The sequence below is a fragment of the Bos indicus genome, chromosome 5, assembly GCF_029378745.1.
Source record: "Bos indicus isolate NIAB-ARS_2022 breed Sahiwal x Tharparkar chromosome 5, NIAB-ARS_B.indTharparkar_mat_pri_1.0, whole genome shotgun sequence".
Taxonomy (NCBI): Eukaryota; Metazoa; Chordata; class Mammalia; order Artiodactyla; family Bovidae; genus Bos; species Bos indicus.
In genome coordinates, this window is record NC_091764.1 from 40717995 (window position 1) to 40736697 (window position 18703).

At 37.6% G+C, this 18703-nt stretch overlaps 1 protein-coding gene across 5 annotated transcripts in view; it reads right to left on the bottom strand.

Annotated features, from left to right (window-relative positions):
* Positions 1 to 18703, bottom strand: part of LRRK2 (leucine rich repeat kinase 2) — a 205011-nt gene that overhangs the window by 136592 nt on the left and 49716 nt on the right. For all 5 annotated transcript variants that reach the window (XM_019960788.2, XM_019960787.2, XM_070789266.1 and 2 more), the window contains 4 exons: positions 6682 to 6826; positions 6410 to 6549; positions 3940 to 4068; positions 3695 to 3865 (listed from right to left, as the gene is read on the bottom strand). In XM_019960788.2, coding sequence (XP_019816347.2) covers positions 3695 to 3865; positions 3940 to 4068; positions 6410 to 6549; positions 6682 to 6826 — 585 coding nt within the window. The remainder of the gene's footprint in view (positions 1 to 3694; positions 3866 to 3939; positions 4069 to 6409; positions 6550 to 6681; positions 6827 to 18703) is intronic.

The following is an 18703-nucleotide window of genomic DNA, read 5'->3' on the forward strand; positions in this document are numbered from 1 at the left end:
TAACTCCCAAGAGACACTTTGAAACTACCTTGAAGCAGTTTATATATATATATAATATATATATTATTATATATATAAAATACCTTTTATATTCTTTACTAATTATCTAGCACTGTGCTTTCCACAGAGAAGATGCTCAATACATTTTTATAGCAGAATTCTCCTTGGGGGACCCAAACTATCCAAGATGATTTCTGACATATGGTGACATGAAAAGTGAAAGTGAAAGTCACTTAGTTGTATCCAATTCTTTGCGACCCCATGGACTATACAGTCCATTGAATTCTCCAGGCCAGAATACTGGAGTGGGTAGGTCGCCTTTCCTTTCTCCAGGGGATCTTCCTAACCCAGGGATCGAACCCAGGTAACCTATGGTGACATGAAGAGAGAAATATTTGTCTTTTATACCAGATAGAAGAAATAAAATAAAACTAGGAAAATAATTCATGAGAGGGAAAAAAAAAAATACTGCTCAGATACCCTGGTGCTCAAACAGTAAAAGAATCTGCCTGCAATGTCAGAGACCAAGGTTCGAGCCCTAGATCAGGAAGATCCCCTGGAGAAGGAAATGGAAACCCACTCCAGTATTCTTGTCTGGAGAATTCCATGTAACCCTGGAGGGCTACAGTCCATGGGGTCTCAAAGAGTTGAACATGACTAAGAGGTCAACACTTTCATACACAGTTCTGTATTTTAAATGGGGACAATTCAAATATATATAATCAAAGTGCAACTTTCTATCTTTTCCCATATTTTCTCTCATACTCTAATTTGTAAATAATGCAGCTCACAATCAAAGCCAAGTACTTTAAGCTAGCATTCAAGAATGAATGTACAATCCTCTCCCCTACCACCACCACTATCATGAATCTGTTATGTAAACAAGAGATTAAAGTAGGCACAAGGGAGGCTATAGTTACTCCTCAGGCAAGTTACTTCCTCACATGCCTAATAAGATAAATACTAGGAGTACTCCTAAGGTTGTTGTCAGGATTAAGTAAAGGACTCAGAGCAGGGCCCAGGTGGCAATGAATACCACAGAAGAGCTTGCTATTATTTTTATTCAGAATTCATTATACTTGCTCTTCCCACCATGACCTGATAAATCTTATTTTCATGTCTCTATTCATGCATTTTCATACCCAATATTAATCCTCCCAAAGCCTAATAAGATTAACTCCACCCTTAATAATGCAACATTGGTACCTGGATAAGTCTTTACTATGCTACTTTGTACAAAATAAGGTGTGTTCAAACAGTCTACCCACAAAAATCAATGTTTACTATTTGTTAGATATAAATAATCTCTGACAACCAGGATAAATTCTTTACATTTAAAGATCTGATTTTGTTTTAAGAAGAAAAGATATAAATAAGCACATTAAGTTCAAAAGAACTTGGGAAGAAGAAAATAAAAAGCCTTCTGTGCAGAAAGATTTGAATAAATTGAGAGAAAAGTAGAAAGCAGTCCCTGTGCAGAATGTAGAGTAACTGTACTTAAGGGCTTTTAGGTGTGTTGTTTCTCTAAGAAAGACCTGGAGGAAGCTCCCTTTCAGTTCTCTGGCATATCCAAGTAACATTAACACAATGATCTGAAGATCACACAAAAGAAATACAATAAAAACATTACATTATTGAAGGAAATGATTCAATTACTTTTAATAACAGAGAAGCAACTATTTTCAATGTTGCCTGCTAAGATGAAATTTGGCTAAATTTAAATAATTTGATTATGTATTTGGTTTTAATGAATAACTTAACTGTGCATGAAAATGAGTTATAGGTTCAATTTCTTTTTATGTAGATTGCTAAGTAGTACTACCTTAATCTTACAGTTGACAAATTGATTTGAACCCTTAGGTGAGCAGAAAATTAAATAAAGTGAGGCTTTAGAAGTAAGTTATTGAATAACACAGCACTCTGTTGGTTATTTAATAATGCATATTGAGTTCAGTTCAGTTCAGTCACTTAGTCGTGTCCAACTCTTGGCAACCCATGGACTGCAGCACACCAGGCTTCCCTATTACCAACTCCAAGAGCTTACTCAAACTTGTGTCCATTGAGTCAGTGATGCCATCCAACCATCTCATCCTCTGTTGTCCCCTTCCTCTCCCACCTTCAATCTTTCCCAGCATCAGGGTCTTTTCCAATGAGTCAGCTCTTCGCATCAGGTGGCCAAAGTTTTGGAGTTTCAGCTTCAGCATCAGTCCTTCCACTGAATATTCAGGACTGATATCCTTTAGGATGGACTGGTTGGACCTCCTTGCAGTCCAAGGGACTCTCAAGAGTCTTCTCCAACATCACAGTTCAAATGCATCAATTCTTTGGTGCTCAGCTTTCTTTATACTCCAACTCTCACATCTATACATGACTACTAGAAAAACCATGCCTTTGACTAGACAGACCTTTGTTGGCAAAGTAATGTCTCTGCTTTCTAATATGCTGTCTAGGTTGATCATAGCTTTCTTCCAAGGAGCAAGCATCTTTTAATTTCATGGCTGCAGTCACCATCTGCAGTGATTTTGGAGCCCCAAAAAATAAAGTCTCTCACTGTTTCCATTGTTTCCCCATCTATTTGCCATGAAGTGATGGGCTAGACGCCATAATCTTAGTTTTCTTAATGTTGAGTTTTAAGCCAATTTTTTCACTCTCCTTTTTCACTTTCATCAAAAGGCTTTTTAGTTCTTCTTTGCTTTCTGCCATAAGGGTGGTGTCATCTGCATATCTGAGTTTATTGATATTTCTCCCGGCAATCTTGATTCCTGCTATGCTTCATCCAGTCAATAAGGGATATTAAATCACTACATAATTGCTTTGTTGGAAATATTATTATTTAGAAAATATACATAGGGCTACCTGAATACTACTGCAAACTAAAATTTATACAGTGAAGACAAACTGGAAATGACATGTAATATACTCTGATACTTAACTGAATTCCTACTGTATGTACAACAGTGAGTTAGATATTCTGAATGATACACAGATGAACACTGTACATCTCTACCTTTATACAACTCACAAACTATAAAAAAGTGTACAAAAATTGTCATGGATTTACACAGCAAGTAAATCTTTATTTTGTATGGAGGTCAGGAAGTGTGGGAAGAGCTTTATTGAGGACAAATAATTTGGTTTATATTTTGAAGGCAGAGCAGAAGCATTAGATAGATGTGTTTGCACAGTGCTTACGGGAAGGGAGAGAAGGAAGGCAAGACCACAGTGCCACTGTACTGCAGGATGGCCCATAGAAGGGCTGTCAATGTGAACAGGCCCCAAAGTGCACAGTGCACAGGCTACGAGGCCACCTGTGGTAGCCCTGAAGGCAGAACTTTCTAGACAGACAAGTTGAAAACAGAAAGAAAATACTTAAAAGATGAATCGAAAACAAAACATAACTGTGTGGTGTGTTCCTGGAGAGTGATTCACACAGAGATGCTCAGTAGGAGACACGTTTAAAAGTTATTTATCATCTCAACAAAGTAGGTAAACATGTAAAGGGAATGATTAAAAGATAATACCTACAGAAATACCCTATTTCTAAAACTCTATGAATCTAAACCCTACTAGAAATTACAAGCAATTGGGCCATAAACTGATAAATTCTGTAATGAAGAATCATACGATATAGGTGAGAGCTATACAATAGCAGGGGCATACAAAAAAAGACAAAAGTGAATCTTTGAATATTTACCTGACAAATCAAAGAAGTTGCTTCTTTTGCTCGATTGGCATCTGCTCCCAACAGAAGCAGGCATTCAACCATGATGCTGTTATTCTGATCACATGCTTTCTCCAGCATCACACTTTTTAACTCATTATCAATGGCCAACTTTGCAAAGCACTTGCAACAAAGGTTTAGAAACTAAAAAGAATGAAAATGAGGATTAAAGTCAGCGAAATGTGTAACAGTCATAATACAGGTAAAAAACATTGTACCTGTTGATCCTTTTGCTCCGTGATACTGGAGGACAACTGATGGAATATTACTGAATCAAAGGAGTAATGCACCAGTAGCTTGGAAAAAGACACTGACAATTCCAGCATCGTCAAGACTGTCTGAAATCCCTGAAAGTGTGACCAAAATTAATAACAACAAGGTAATTATGGACAAAAAAGAATAAACAAATGATATAAAAGAGAGACTGTATACAGTACTTAAAACTTGAGGTGTTCACTTAGCTAAGTAGATACATTTATTGGGCTTGTACTTTAAAGCTGTAAACTTTGAAACAATGTAATAAATACACCTTGCTCTCTCATTACTAAGAAATAAGAAGATGCACACAGAGAATAAGATGCTAAACTCTCCTCTAGCCAAACAGGAAAAAAACCTAAAACACCTAATTTACCAAAATTTGGCTTTTAAAGATTCCTTGCCTAAAGCCATACCTACAGATTGGAAGTCAGATATTAATCAGGATTAGACAGCAGAGTCAGCAGTGCCACAAACCCAAATAAATCAGTGACTTGAGTTCTTTAATACAAGACTGCGGATCAGGTTCTATAGAGAGCCTAGCAATTCTCCCAAAAATGTTTTGTGCTATCTTCTGAAATTTTAATCTCAGACAAATGTGAGCTCCTAGACTGTGTTCATCTTGAGAACATTTTAGAAAAGCTCTAAAAACACTCTAAGGTTTACATCCTTTTAGCAAATCATTTATAAGGAACTGATCAGACACACCATTACTTTTTAGAACCACTGAAAATGTTGTCTACGCTCTATTTATGTGATGTTTTAAAGAAAGAATGAACTTCAGACTTGCCTATTCTATACCTTGGGTACATTCACCAAAGATCAGTTTTACTTTTAAAATGTTTATCTTTCCAAAATATATTAATGAGATCATCTAAATGTTAAAAATTATTATTTTGAGCTTTTAAGACGCTAAGTTTCTATAAATGCTTCCTAACATTTGACAAGAGAAGCAGTCTGAGGGGCATGTGGTCCACCCACCTCTAGAGCAGAAGTCCCTGCAAACGAATGCAGCGGCAAAGCAGACAATACACATACAGAGAAGGCATACAATTCAAACTCAAAAACTTACAAGCACCGAACTGGTCAAATAAAGTATGTTGGCAGGCAAAATTTAGCCCACTGGTTAACAGCTTACAATCTCTACATAAAAATCTTAAAATTTATACCTAGATGAATAAATACTGAGTGAGAGCTTCATACCTGCACAAAATAATTTACCTCAGATTACTTATAATCAATTCTGTCTTGGCTTTAGTCAACCTAGCTTCAGGCACATTACAGAAAGCAGATATATAAAGCCCATTGTTGGCTCTAATCTAAGAATGCTATATGTTCAGCACTTTATAATTTAAAATCTTACATGCATTTTCCCATTTACTAATAATATTTGTGCAAAGATCAGAGCTTAAGACATTTTCACTCCTGGCCAATGCTGTCATTTTTGAAAATATTTGCTGAGTATGGTTTATGAAAGTTGTAAACTTCATTACCAAAAACACTACAACCAAGGTAGAAATTCTTAAAAAAAAAAAAAAAAAACTTGTTTTGTTAACACTAAAATAAAAGTACTCTGAAACAATTTACTTCATCTTCCCTGAATTAATCCTAAACCAATATCTTGGATTCCTCATAGACAGCTAATATAGATTGCATTTTAAATTTTGCTTAATGAAGAACATTTAAAATATTGTTTCACTGCAAGAACAAAATTAAGGGGAAAAATTACTAAGCAAGCAGCTCAAATAAAACAAAGGGAATGACAAACTTCATAATAATTGTAATTTTTATTTACCTAAAATCTAAGCAAATAAAAGTACCTTGGACAGGAAGGGGATCAAACCAGTCAATCCTAAAGGAAATCAACCCTGAATATTCATTGGAAGGACTGATGCTGAAGCTGAAGCTCCAATACTTTGACCACCTGATGCAAAGAGCTGACTCATTGGAAAAGACCCTGATGGTGGGAAAGATTGAGGGCAGGAGGAGAGGGGGTGACAGAAGATGAGATGGTTGGATGGCATCACTGACTCAATGGGCCTGAGTTTGGGCAAACTCCAACAAATAGTGAGGGACTGGGAAGCCTGGTGTGCTTCAGCCCAAGTCCATGGGGTCACAAAGATTTGGACATGACTGAGTAACTGAACGACAACAAAGAAAATAAAGCTCAGCTAGCTGAAATTTCTTTAGCATATGCTCTCCTTTTTCACAGAAAAGACAAACGTACTAATTTGAGAGATTTATTAATGAAACATACGATATTTTGAAATTCAACCCAGTTCTCTTCATCTACTATAATAAAAATACTATGAAATGATAAACGGCTTTCAATTAACTAGAAAATACCCATTAATGCTAAGCAGGAGTTACACCAGCTGCTCTGAAAGAGAAATCTGTACAAGATCTCGATTCCCTTCAAGATAATGCACATACTTTTATCTGTACTTCACCAATATCCTTAAATCGTTGTAGGGTGGAAATCAGAATTTTTGCCAGCAGATTCCCAGTTCCCATGCATAAATTCTTCTTTGTAATCAAACATCCTATAAGACTTAAACCCAGACACTGAATTTCTAGAAAAATAAAAGAAAAAAAAAAAGAAAATGTACTGTTTTAAATCTCAAAACAAAAGAAAAAATTTAAACATGTTCAACTAATAGCTAAAGGCCTATAAAAATCTAAATCCTGACTTCAGTTGTACCAACCTTGGTCATCTGGATACATCTGCAGTGTATGAAGCACTGAATCAATAGCACCTTCCAGGGATAATACCTCTAATGCATCAGGAAAATGTATTATAGACGATATTACTTTTAATCCACACTTCTGAATCCCAGGATTTCCAATGAACTAAAAGTCAAAAGGATAATTAAGAAACTTTGCTGTGTTAAAAAATGAATTCTAATACTTACCTTAGTTAAAGCCAGCTTATAGGCTGATGAAACATAAACTAAGGAGTCCAAATAAAATTACCATTCTTGATTCTGCCTTGTATCATGAATTACTTTTATTTATTATTAAGAATAAGAGCTAACATTTTTGCACTTATTAAGTACCTCTTCTTCACCAGGCACTGTACTAAATAATTTCACATGCTTTTCTTTTCAGAGCATCCTTATTAAATATATACTAATATGATTCCTATTAAAAGATGAGTTTATTAAATGTAGACTGTACACTGCTGAGAAGATACCAAGTCAAAGACATTTACTGTCATGACCTAAACTCTTAAACATAAAAATGCAATGCTATCCCAAATCATAGAAAATACTGAGAATTTACTCTTTATACGTTTACATGCTATACCTCATTTATTCCCCATCAAGTTTCATACAATAGGCTCACCAACTTTAATGATGCAGGAAAAGGAGCTCAAGTCACATAGCTAACAATTGTCAGGACTGGAACTTCCCTGGTCGCTCAAACAGTAAAGAATCTGCCTGCAATGCAGGAAACCTGGGTTCAATCCCTGGGTCAGGAAGATCCCCTGGAGGAGGGTATGGCAATCCACTCCAGTATTATTGCCTGGAGAATCCCCATGGACAGAGGAGCTTGATGGGCTACAGTCCATGGGGTCACAAAGAGTCGGACACGACTGAGCAACAAAGCGCAGCACAGTCAGGACTAGTACTTTAACATAAATGTTCCTGCCTTAAAAGTCAAGAATCTTAATCTCTTCCAACCTTTTAAATTCAATTCTTCCAGAATTTGATATTATTTGACAGGTATTCTAATAGAAGCCACTACTTTTCCGAGGCCATCCTTCTCATTGACTAAGAAGAAAACAATCAACAACACACTTTCCAATCATGTGACAATCACAATCACACCTCCCCTCTTTCAATGTCCGTGACGTTTACCTAACTCTTACACTTTTCCATGGTGCTCTTCATGATGTTCTAGGTAGTCACTCACCGAGAGCCAGACATCCTAGAGTGTAAAGTCAAGTGGGCCTTAGGAAGCATTACTACAAGCAAAGCTAGTGGAAGTAATGGAATTCCACCTGAGAGATTCAAAATCCTAAAAGATGATGCTTTTAAAATGCTAAACTCAGTATGTCAGCAAATTTGGAAAACTCATCAATGGCCAGGGGACTGGAAAAGTTCAGTTTTCATTCCAATCCCAATGAAGGGCAATGCCAAAGAATGTTTAAACTACTGTACAATTGCACTCATTTCATATGCTAGCAAGGTTATGCTCAAAATCCTTCAAGCTAGGTTTAGGCAGTATGTGAAACAAGAACTTCCAGATGTACAAGCTGGGCTTCAAAGAGACAGAGGAACCAGAGATCAAATTGCCAACATTTGCAGGATCCTGGTAAAAGCAAGAGAATTCCAGAAAAACACCTACTTCATCTTCACTGACTATGCTAAAGCCTTTGACTGTGTGGATCACAAAAAATTGTGGAAAATTCTTAAAGAGATGGAAATACCAGACCACCTTACATGTCTCCTGAGAAATCTATACATGGGTCAAGCAGTAAACAGCTGGAACTGGACATGGAACAACTGACTTGTTCAAAATTGGGAAAAGAGTAAGACAAGGCTGTATATTGTCATTCTGTTTATTTAACTTCTATGCACAGTACATTATGTGAAATGTCAGGCTGGATGAATCCCAAGCTGGAATCAAGATTGTCAGCAGAAATATCAGCAGCCTCAGATATGCAGATGATACCACTCTAATGGCAGAAAGTGAAGAGGAACTCAAGAGCCTCTTGATGAGGGTAAAATAGGAGAGTAAAAAAGGTGGCTTGAAACTCAACATTCAAAAAATTAAGATCATGGCATCTAGTCCCATTCAGTTCAGTTCAGTTCAGTCACTCAGTCGTGTCCAACTCTTTGCAACCCCATGAATCACAGCACGCCAGGCCTCCCTGTCCATCACCAACTCCCGGAGTTCACTCAAACTCATGTCCATCAAGTCGGTGATGCCATCCAGCCATCTCATCCTCTGCTGTCCCCTTCTCCTCCTGCCCCCAATCCCTCCCAGGATCAGGGTCTTTTCCAATGAGTCAACTCTTCGCATGAGGTGGCCAAAGTATTGGAGTTTCAGCTTTAGCATCAGTCCTTCCAATGAACACCTAGGACTGCTCTCCTTTAGGATGGACTGGTCGGACCTCCTTGCAGTCCAAGGGACTCTCAAGAATCTTCTCCAACACCACAGTTCAAAAGCACCAATTCTTTGGTGCTCAGCTTTCTTCACAGTCTGACTCTCATGGGAAATAGATGGGGAAACGGTGTCAGACTTTATTTTTGGGGGCTACAAAATCACTGCAGATGGTGATTGCAGCCATGAAATTAAAAGACACTTACTCCTTTGAAGGAAAGTTATGAAAGTTATAACCTAGATGGCATATTCAAAAGCAGAGACATCACTTTGCCAACAAAGGTCCATCTAGTCAAGGCTATGGTTTTTCCAGTGGTCATGTATGGATGTGAGAGTTGGACTGTGAAGAAAGCTGAGTGCCAAAAAATTGATGCTTTTGAACTGTGGTGTTGGAGAAGACTCTTGAGAGTCCTTTGGACTGCAAGGAGGTCCAACCAGTCCTGGGTGTTCATTGGAAGGACTGATGCTGGTCCTATTACTTCATGGCAAATAGAAAAGGAAAAAGTGGAAGCAGGGATAGATTTTATTTTCTTGGATCCAAAATCACTGTGGACCATGACTGCAGCCATGAAACTAAAAGACACTTGCTCCTTGGAAGGAAACCTATGACAAACCTCTTCAGTTTATTAAAAAGCAGAGACATCACATCCCTGACAAAGGTCCATATAGTCCAAGCTATAGTTTTGCCAGTAGTCTGGTATGGATGTGAGACTTGGAACATAAAGAAGGCTGAGTGCTGTAGAACTGAGTGCTTTCTAACTGTGGTGCTGGAGAAGATTCTTGAGAGTCCCTTGGACAGCAAGGAGACCAAACCAGTCAATTCCCAAAGGAAATCAACCCTGAATATTCATTAGAAGGACAGATGCTGAAGCTGAAGCTCCAATCCTTTGGCCACCTGATGTGAAGAACTAACTCACTGGAAAAGACCCTGATACTAGGAAAGATAGACAACAGGAGGAGAAGGGGGTGACAGGATGTGATGGTTGTATAGCATCACTGACTCAATGGACATGAGTTTGAGCAAACTTTGGGAGATAGTGAAGGACAGAGAACTCTTCTGTCCACTGGGTCAAAAAGAGTCAGAAACCACTTAGCCACTAAATAACACCTTCACTATAGAGCTGAAATAGCTTCTAGTCAGACCTCAAATTCTGACATAGCCTCTTCAACAAAAACCTACTGCCTTCCAACCTGTTTCACTTCCCCCTATTGTCACTGAACAGATTTTCATTCATTTCCCAATCTAGTCCCCCACTACCTCTCATGTGTTTTTTATTTGCATCTTTCTTGATATAGGTTATGGACAGAAGCATTATTTTCTCATCTTGTATTGTCCTCCTCCAACACTGAACTGCTCAGCTCAGATATCATTTCATCTATCATTTCAACAAGACACTCACATCCTTGTCTCCCTTGGCAATTTTCCCCACCATTATTTCCATCTTATCAATTCCTTGAGTAGTAAAAGTATATCAGCTTGGAGCCAATTAAATCTGGGTTTAAATTGTCTCATCACTTAAAGAGTTCCATGAATCTCTGGGCCATTAAAAATGAATGAAATAACATTTACTGAGAAGTGGTATTTAGTCAGAAGGTATTATTCAAGAACATAAAGAAATTCAAAGTGGTACAAAGTGAAGCTGGAGGGATGGCTCAGTGTTTGCCCAGGTTTCCTCACCGCAAAAATGATTCTAATAATGCAGTGTTGTTATGAGGGTGAAATGAGATAAATCATCACCCATGCAGTGAACACTGAGTGACGGCATAGTTCAGGCCTTGGAATGAACGAACACTCTTCTCAGAAGTGACAGACTTCTCACTGGGAGAGAACATCCCTAAATTGATCTTTCATTCTATCAAGCTACCACTCCTCTTTCATTTCTAAACTTATTAATAGACACGTCTACACCCACTTCCTCTACATTCTTCCCACCTCTTAATTTCACATAATCAGGCTTCTGTCCTAACCACTCCAAATTAAAACCATTCAAAGAAAAGAGTTCTTTAACAACCGAATTGCTGCTCTTTCCTCCCTTGATTTCCATGACACAGTAATCTCCCTAATTATTCTCAAACTTTAAAACTATCTATCTCATTTACAATCACTTCTTTCAACTCCAAACTTTGTCCAAAGAACTTAAAACTCTCCTATTCACGGATGGAATTCATATACCATCATGGCTTCAAGCCACCATAACAACAATAGCAACAACCACAAGGATAACCAAAACCTAAGGAGCATTTGCTATGTGCCAGACAATCTTTTAAGCACTTAAATGAGTTAAGTTAAGTATTAACTCATTTAAGTACTTAAAAGTACTTAACTCATTTAGTGCTTAAAAGAATGTCTGGCATATAAGCACTTAAATGAGTTAAGTATTAACTCATTTAATCCTCACACTCACCCTATGATGCAGACACACAATTATTATCCCTGTGTTATTGGTGAAAAAAAATTGAGACACAGAAACCTTTGAGCAGATAACTCAAAGGATTGGGGGCAGGAGGAGAAGGGGACGACAGAAGATGAGATGGCTGGATGGCATCACTGTCTCGATGGACATGAGTTTGAGTGAACTCAGGGAGCTGGTGATGGACAGGGAGGCCTGGCGTGCTGCGATTCATGGGCTCACAAAGAATCAGACACGACTGAGCGACTGAACTGAACTGAAACTCTCTTAAGTTCTAAGTCCATATTTCTTTTTGTTTGACACCAGTATCTTGAACTTAGATGTTCAAAGTTAAAAGTTTATTATCTTCTCTAAGAAAAAAAAAGACAACTCAAATTGCCATTTTGAACTTTCTGTTTTAATTAACAGTACCACATTTCTGCATCCTAGGGAGGCCAGCTTGAGGAGTACACACATGTGCAGTAGCACAGGTCCCTGTGTTCAGAAGGGCCCCAGACCTGGTTTAAAACTCTGCAGCCACCACCTTGAAATTCTTAATAATTTTAAACACAGGGTCCTGCATTTTCATCTTGTACCGGGTTATGTGGCTGACCCTGCTCTTAACCTCAAAATGCACCCATAGGCTTATTTTTATGCTAAAATTAAGTCAAATTGGTACCTGATGGCTCAGACCTAAAGAATCAGCCTGTAGTGTGAGAGACCCAGGTTCCACCCCAGGGTTGGGAAGATCCCCTGGAGAAGGAAATGGCAACCTACTCTAGAATTCTTGTCTAGGAAATCCCACGGACAGAGGAGCTTGGTGAGCTACAGTCCATGAGGTTGCAAAGAGTCAGACACAACTGAGTGACTAACACTTTCACTTTCACTTATATTTATAAAGTAGCTGTTCTTGTCCTTAATACCATCACCTCTAACAAGTTTCTACTCAACTATTGGTTCTGCTCTCTTGAGCTTCCCTAATCTCTATTTCAGGTGCAGTTTGATGATGCACCTGATTACTAGCAACAGGAAACCCATGATTTGTCTATGTAGAAAGAGAATGCAGAGTATCACATTATTATATGTGATGGAGTTCAAATAAACTATTTGATGATTTTAAATAGTGATATCTGATTTTGACAGTTTCATAAATTTGAAAAGTAAATATCATTATGTATATATGTATATATGATATTTACAAGCCTATAATGGGCTTTCACTTACTGAATGTTCTATCTTGAAAATAGTGATTCATAACACTGTTATTCAAATGGGGATTGAAATTAATTTACTAGCAAGTGTCCACATGAAATTTTTGAAAGTACCAATGTTGGATATCTACAAATATTAATTAGAAACATCCTGTTAACTATGCTTCACAATTTCCCAAGTTTTTTCAAAGACTACAAAAACAATCAAAATATTTTCTCTAGTGAGTCAGCTAGCCAACTCAAGGAGAAAATGCCCACACTGGTCTCTTTCCTAACTGCCAGCCAAGTCAAACTGCAACTCAGAAAAACTTTCCAGAAAAAAAATTAAATGTACGGCTAAAAAGAAGATACCATTATCCAGGACTAACACTGAGATATATCCTAATAAAGTAGATTCTAAGAAAATGAATCCTTTGGGCATCCAGATAAAAATACCAAACCATTTAAAAATGAGAAAAGAATTAAATTGGTCTCAGACTGTTCCACTAAAACATTCTGTACTATAAAACAGTGAAAAGCCTAAAAGGCTTTCAAAGAAAAGAAAACAAAACCCCAATACTTTGCAATCAACCAAACTGTTTTTTCAAGAGTCCAAATATACAGACAACAAAATGTTCAGGAAATTAATCTTTTTTTAAAAGAAACAGACAACTAAAAAATAAATGGAAGAACTGTAGCAAAAGAGCTTGCAGTGAACACTGTCCACATGACTGTAGGAAGAAGATGAAAACAACTTATTAAGTATGGTTACAGAATTGAATATAAATATTTTAAAACTTGTCAATGTAGAATTAATGTATTTAACAAAAGTTGGTTAGAAAATAGGTAAAAATAGGAAGATGGTGCGAATACTTCAATCTTCTCATCTTTTATAGCCACAAGTCAAAAGATAGTTTTGAATCTAATAGTAATAATATTAACTAACATTTACTGACTGTATACCATGTACCAGGCATTGCATAGAGTACATGGCATGAATTATATAATAAAATTCTTCATAATAACCCTAAGTGAAAAGCCATTTATTATCTCCATATTATAGATACTGTAACGGAGGCTTTAAAAAACTTGTTCAGAATACATTAGTCTGTAGATGGTGAAGCCAGATTCAAATACAGATATCCTGATTCCAGGGGCCATACACATTAGAATACGTTATACACTTAAAGATATAAAACTAAAGACCATATAATCTGCTTTAACTGAGTGATACAGGGAAGAGAGAAGATATAAAGAAGTGAAAATATACTAGTTTCACCATACTTTTGGTATGTGCTAATGTACATGATGTGCTAATATATGTGAAGGAAAAAAATGACTACCTGGGCAATATATTTGTCATATTCATGGAAAACTGTACATAATTCCTTGGCAACACATTAGGAATCTCACCAAGCTGTTTTTAATTCCTACATAGAGCTACACAGTTTCAAAATACTATAATTTATTTTCTTAGGATCTATTGATAAGGATTGTATTGTCAGGACAGACTAAATTAACCTGTAGTAACAACTTCAAAATTACATAAACTGGAAAAAGAAAAGGTTCAATTTGTATTCATGTCTCATATGTGTTATAGATCAGGAGGGAGCCTCTACTCAGCACAGCCACTCTCGGAGTTGTGCTAACTGAGCAACCACCATCTCAAATATCGTAGGTCACAGTGCCTGAGAGAGTGTTCTATAAGATGCCTCACCAGCAATTAAATGCTTGGTCCAGAAATCACAAATGAAACCTCTACTTACAACTCTTTGGCCAAAACCATTACATGATTCAATCCAACTACAAAAGCACCAATAAACACAATCCCAGAATCACCAGACGGGGGCAAACAACACTCATGATTACCATGTAAGCATTTAGTCTGCTGCCACATTCTTCTTACTACAAATAATGCCACAATAAATAGTCTTGTTAAAAAACTTTCTGCACATGTATACGCATATCTATATTATAAATTCTTAGAGTGGAATAGCTGGTCAGAAAACATGTCCATTTTAATGTAGATGAGTATTATTAAATTTCCTCCAACAAGGTTTTTGTTTTGCTTTGTTTTGTTTTTAATTTACATTTCTTTAATAATGATTGTGGGCTTCCTTGGCAGCTCAGACAGTAAAGAATCTGCCTGCAATGTGAGAGACCCAGGTTTGAGCTCTGGGTCGGTAAAATTCCCTAGAGAAGGGAATGGCTACCCACTCCAGTATTCTTCCCTGATTGAGAATCTATGCCAGATTCATTTTTACTTTTAAATCTCATTCACGTGAGATTTGATTCTTTAAACGAGTAATGTAAATACGCAGCTTCCTTTGCTTTCTCCAGATGGCCAGAGAATTAGCTGATTCAGTACAAGTTACTGAGCCATCTATTTTTCCTTGCGGTGGTTGGGAAACCATACACTAATTGAACATTTGCATTTGAGTCTATCTCCTAAATCACCATTATGTGATACTGATCTATCGCTAGTGCCAATGTCACACCAGTATAATCACTAAAGTTTTATAATACATTTGATCATCTATTAATACTAGAGTTAGGCCATATTATCTTCTTTTTCCAAATTATCTTGATTATTCATGTAATTATCTAATTAATTTTCTCAAATTTTTACATTAACTTACCTAGTTCCAGAAAATATCATTGTTATTTTTATAAGGATTCATAAAGGTAGATAAATTTTCATTTTTAAAAAATTAGTAATTTTATCAAAACAGAAGGTATACATTTTCCTATGCTTAACTCTTTCTTTGTACTCCCAGTTCAGTTTCAGAGTCTTCTTTGGAGTAGTTCTATAAATTTTTATTTACCTTAGAAGTGAAAGTGACGTCGCTCAGTCGTGTCCGACTCTTTGTGACCCCATGGACTGTAGCCCACCAGGCTCCTCTCTGTCCATGGGATTTTCCAGGCAAGAGTCTTGGAGTGGGTTGCCATTTCTTTCTCCAAGGGATCTTCCCAACCCAGGGATCAAACCTGGGTCTCCTGCATTGCAGGCAGACGCTTTACCCTCTGAGCCACCAGGGAAGCCCAAAGTGAAAATGAAAGTCGCTCAGTTGTGTCCGACTCTTTGCGACCCCACTGACTGTATAGTCCATGGAATTCTCCAGGCAAGAATACTGGAGTGGGTAGCCTTTCCCTTCTCCAGGGGATCTTCCCAACCCGGGGGTCGAACCCAGGTCTCCTGCATTGCAGGCGGATTCTTTACCAGCTGAGCCACAAGGAAAGTCCAATATTTCTTTAAGCCCCCTTTTTTGGTGGGGGGGGGGGGGGCAAGAATACTGGAGTGGGTTGCCATTCCCTTCTCCAGGAGATCTTCCCGACCCAGGGATTGAACCTGGGTATCCCGCATTGTAGGCAGACACTTTACCGTCTGAGCCACCAGGGAAGTGCTATGTAATTTCTCTTTGTTTTTGTTATTGCTGTTGCTTTCACAAATCAGCTCTTGCTTTCACTATATATTAATCACGACTGAAATAGTATCTTCAGTATTTAAACTGAGTACATTTTGCTTTAAGGTTTTTGAGAGGCACACAAGCTCTTTGATTTGTGTATGTTTAATGAGAAGATTGGTCTGACTTTGTAAGTTTCCTGACTTAAGACAGCAGCAGTACCACTGCACACAAAGCACAGATGTGAGCAAAATGCTGAGAGCTCTATTTTCTACTGTGTTCTCCAGAGACAATACTGGGTAAATAGATCTCTCTGGAACAGATGACTGAAGTTTTCATGTGTAGAAAAAGCTAAAAGGATCAAGCATAAATGCAATGTTAATATTTCAGACAGATTTAACTTCAGTCTGAATGTTACTGGATTTATGTACACCTCCAGACATTGATTCACTTTAATATATACTTTTAATAATTTTTGCATTGTAAATCTTAGTTGAATCACAAATTCTATCTTATTTGGAAGTTTGCTATCCAAGAAAAGGCTTATTTTTAATGGCAATTCATTTTACTGCATCAACAGTATTTGGACCCAAAATCTCTGATGCCTTGTAACATTTACTCAGAGTGACACATGCAATTACGGGATTTTAGAACTAAAAAAAAAAAGGAAAAAATACATTCATCTTTTAGAGCATTTTTTTTTCTCAACCATGGAAAAGAATTAGGGGAATTACACAGGGGAGATTTTAAAAAATAAAACAGTACCACTTCTGCTTCCCCATGACCTTAATCCCTTGCCCACAAATGGCAGTCACTATTTAGTGAGATGCTGTGTCATTACCCAGGTGTGGCATGGAAAATAAGGAAAGGGGGAGGGAGGTTCTCGGGTTTCCCTGGTGACTCACAGCAGTAAAGAATCCACCTGCAATCCAGGAGACCCTGGTGTGATCCCTGGGTTAAGAAGATCCCCTGAAGAAGGAAGTGGCAATCTACTCCAGTATCTTTGCCTGGAGAATCCCAAGGAGAGAGTAGTCTAGTGGGCTATAATACATAGGGTCACAAAGAGTCAGACACAACTCTGACTAAACAACAACAGGGAGGTTCTCAACCACTTCTCCTGGGATTATATAGCAAAAGAAAGTAAGACTTAGGAACACGGTGATTTTCTTGGCATCACAGTACTGATGGCAGTAAGTACAATACTTCTCCCTTGACTGGCAACTCCTTCCACTCTATCACACCTGTATTCAATAATGTTAGAAAAGATGACATAACCCGAATCAAAGTTACCAAAAAGCTTTTCTGGTACCACTTGCTTTTCACCAACACACATCACGAATAAAATTAACTATTCTTTCCTCTAGTAGTGAGCTTCTCTGTTGGCTCAGTCGGTAGAGTCTGCCTGCAATGCAGGAGACCGGGGTTCAATCCCTGGGTTGGGAAGATCCCCTGGAGAAGGAAATGGCAACCCACTCCTGTATTCCTACCTGGCAAATCCCAAAGACCGAGGAGCCCGGTAGGCTACAGTCCACGGGGTCCCAAGAGTCAGACATAATTTACCGTACCTTAAGTACTATTCATAAAACTAGTGCAGCTCATAAGTGCTAACACCCAACAACTTCGTGTTGTTTTCTGTTTTATGCATGGCTGTCACTTCCCCAGCCAGATTATGAGATCCATTACAGAAGGATACAAAGCATATTCATTTCTGTCTTCCCAGCACCTAACACAGTTCCTTCCACATGCTTATTTTCACCAAGTATTTCTGGAATTAAATTCAACCCAAAGCTATATTCAAGGATCATATTAAAGTCTGAGTAAAAATGACTCAAATATATCAGATAATTACATTATAAAGTTCAGTTTAAAATGAATGTTTGAAGATCTCTCTGCAGGCTCTTCTATTTAATTTGTGAAATTTTTCAAAGTACACTAAATCAGAAGGAATTATGTCCATTAATTACTTTGACTACCTTTTCCTTTCATAAAAACATTAACCTAATCTTTACATCTTTACCTTTATATCTTTTATAAAGAACCAATTCATCTTATGTTAAACTTGCAAACCATCTTAATTCCATCAATACCTTTTGCACTGCACAATATAAACATAATTCTCCTCTTCTCTTTTTTCAGACTTAGTATGATTATTAATTTATTAATTATAGTACATCATTGCAAATGTACATAGTTATGTGCATGCTCAGTTGCTAAGTCGTGTCCAACTCTTTGCAACCCCACAGACTGTAGCCCGCCAGGCTCCTCTGTCCACTGGATTTTCACAGCAAGAACACTGAAGTGGGTTACCATTTCCTTCTCCAGGGAATCTTCCCAACCCAGGGATCAAACGCGTGTCTCCTCCGTCTCCTGTATCACAGGCAGATTCTTTACTGCTGAGCCAGCAGGGAAACTCAGTGTTTGTAAATGCCTAATACTAGGAAGAAACAATGAAAACTGAGCTATTTCATAGGTTTTCTCTAAGGAGTACAATACAAAAAAGCACAGGGAATGAAAAAAAAAAAAAACTTCAATGTTGCTCCCTGTGTGTCTTCATGGACCGAATCTTTCAGCATGGGACCAGAAAAGAAAGACCAGGAGGACAGAAAGAGAAAACAGCAGCCATGGCTCCTGACA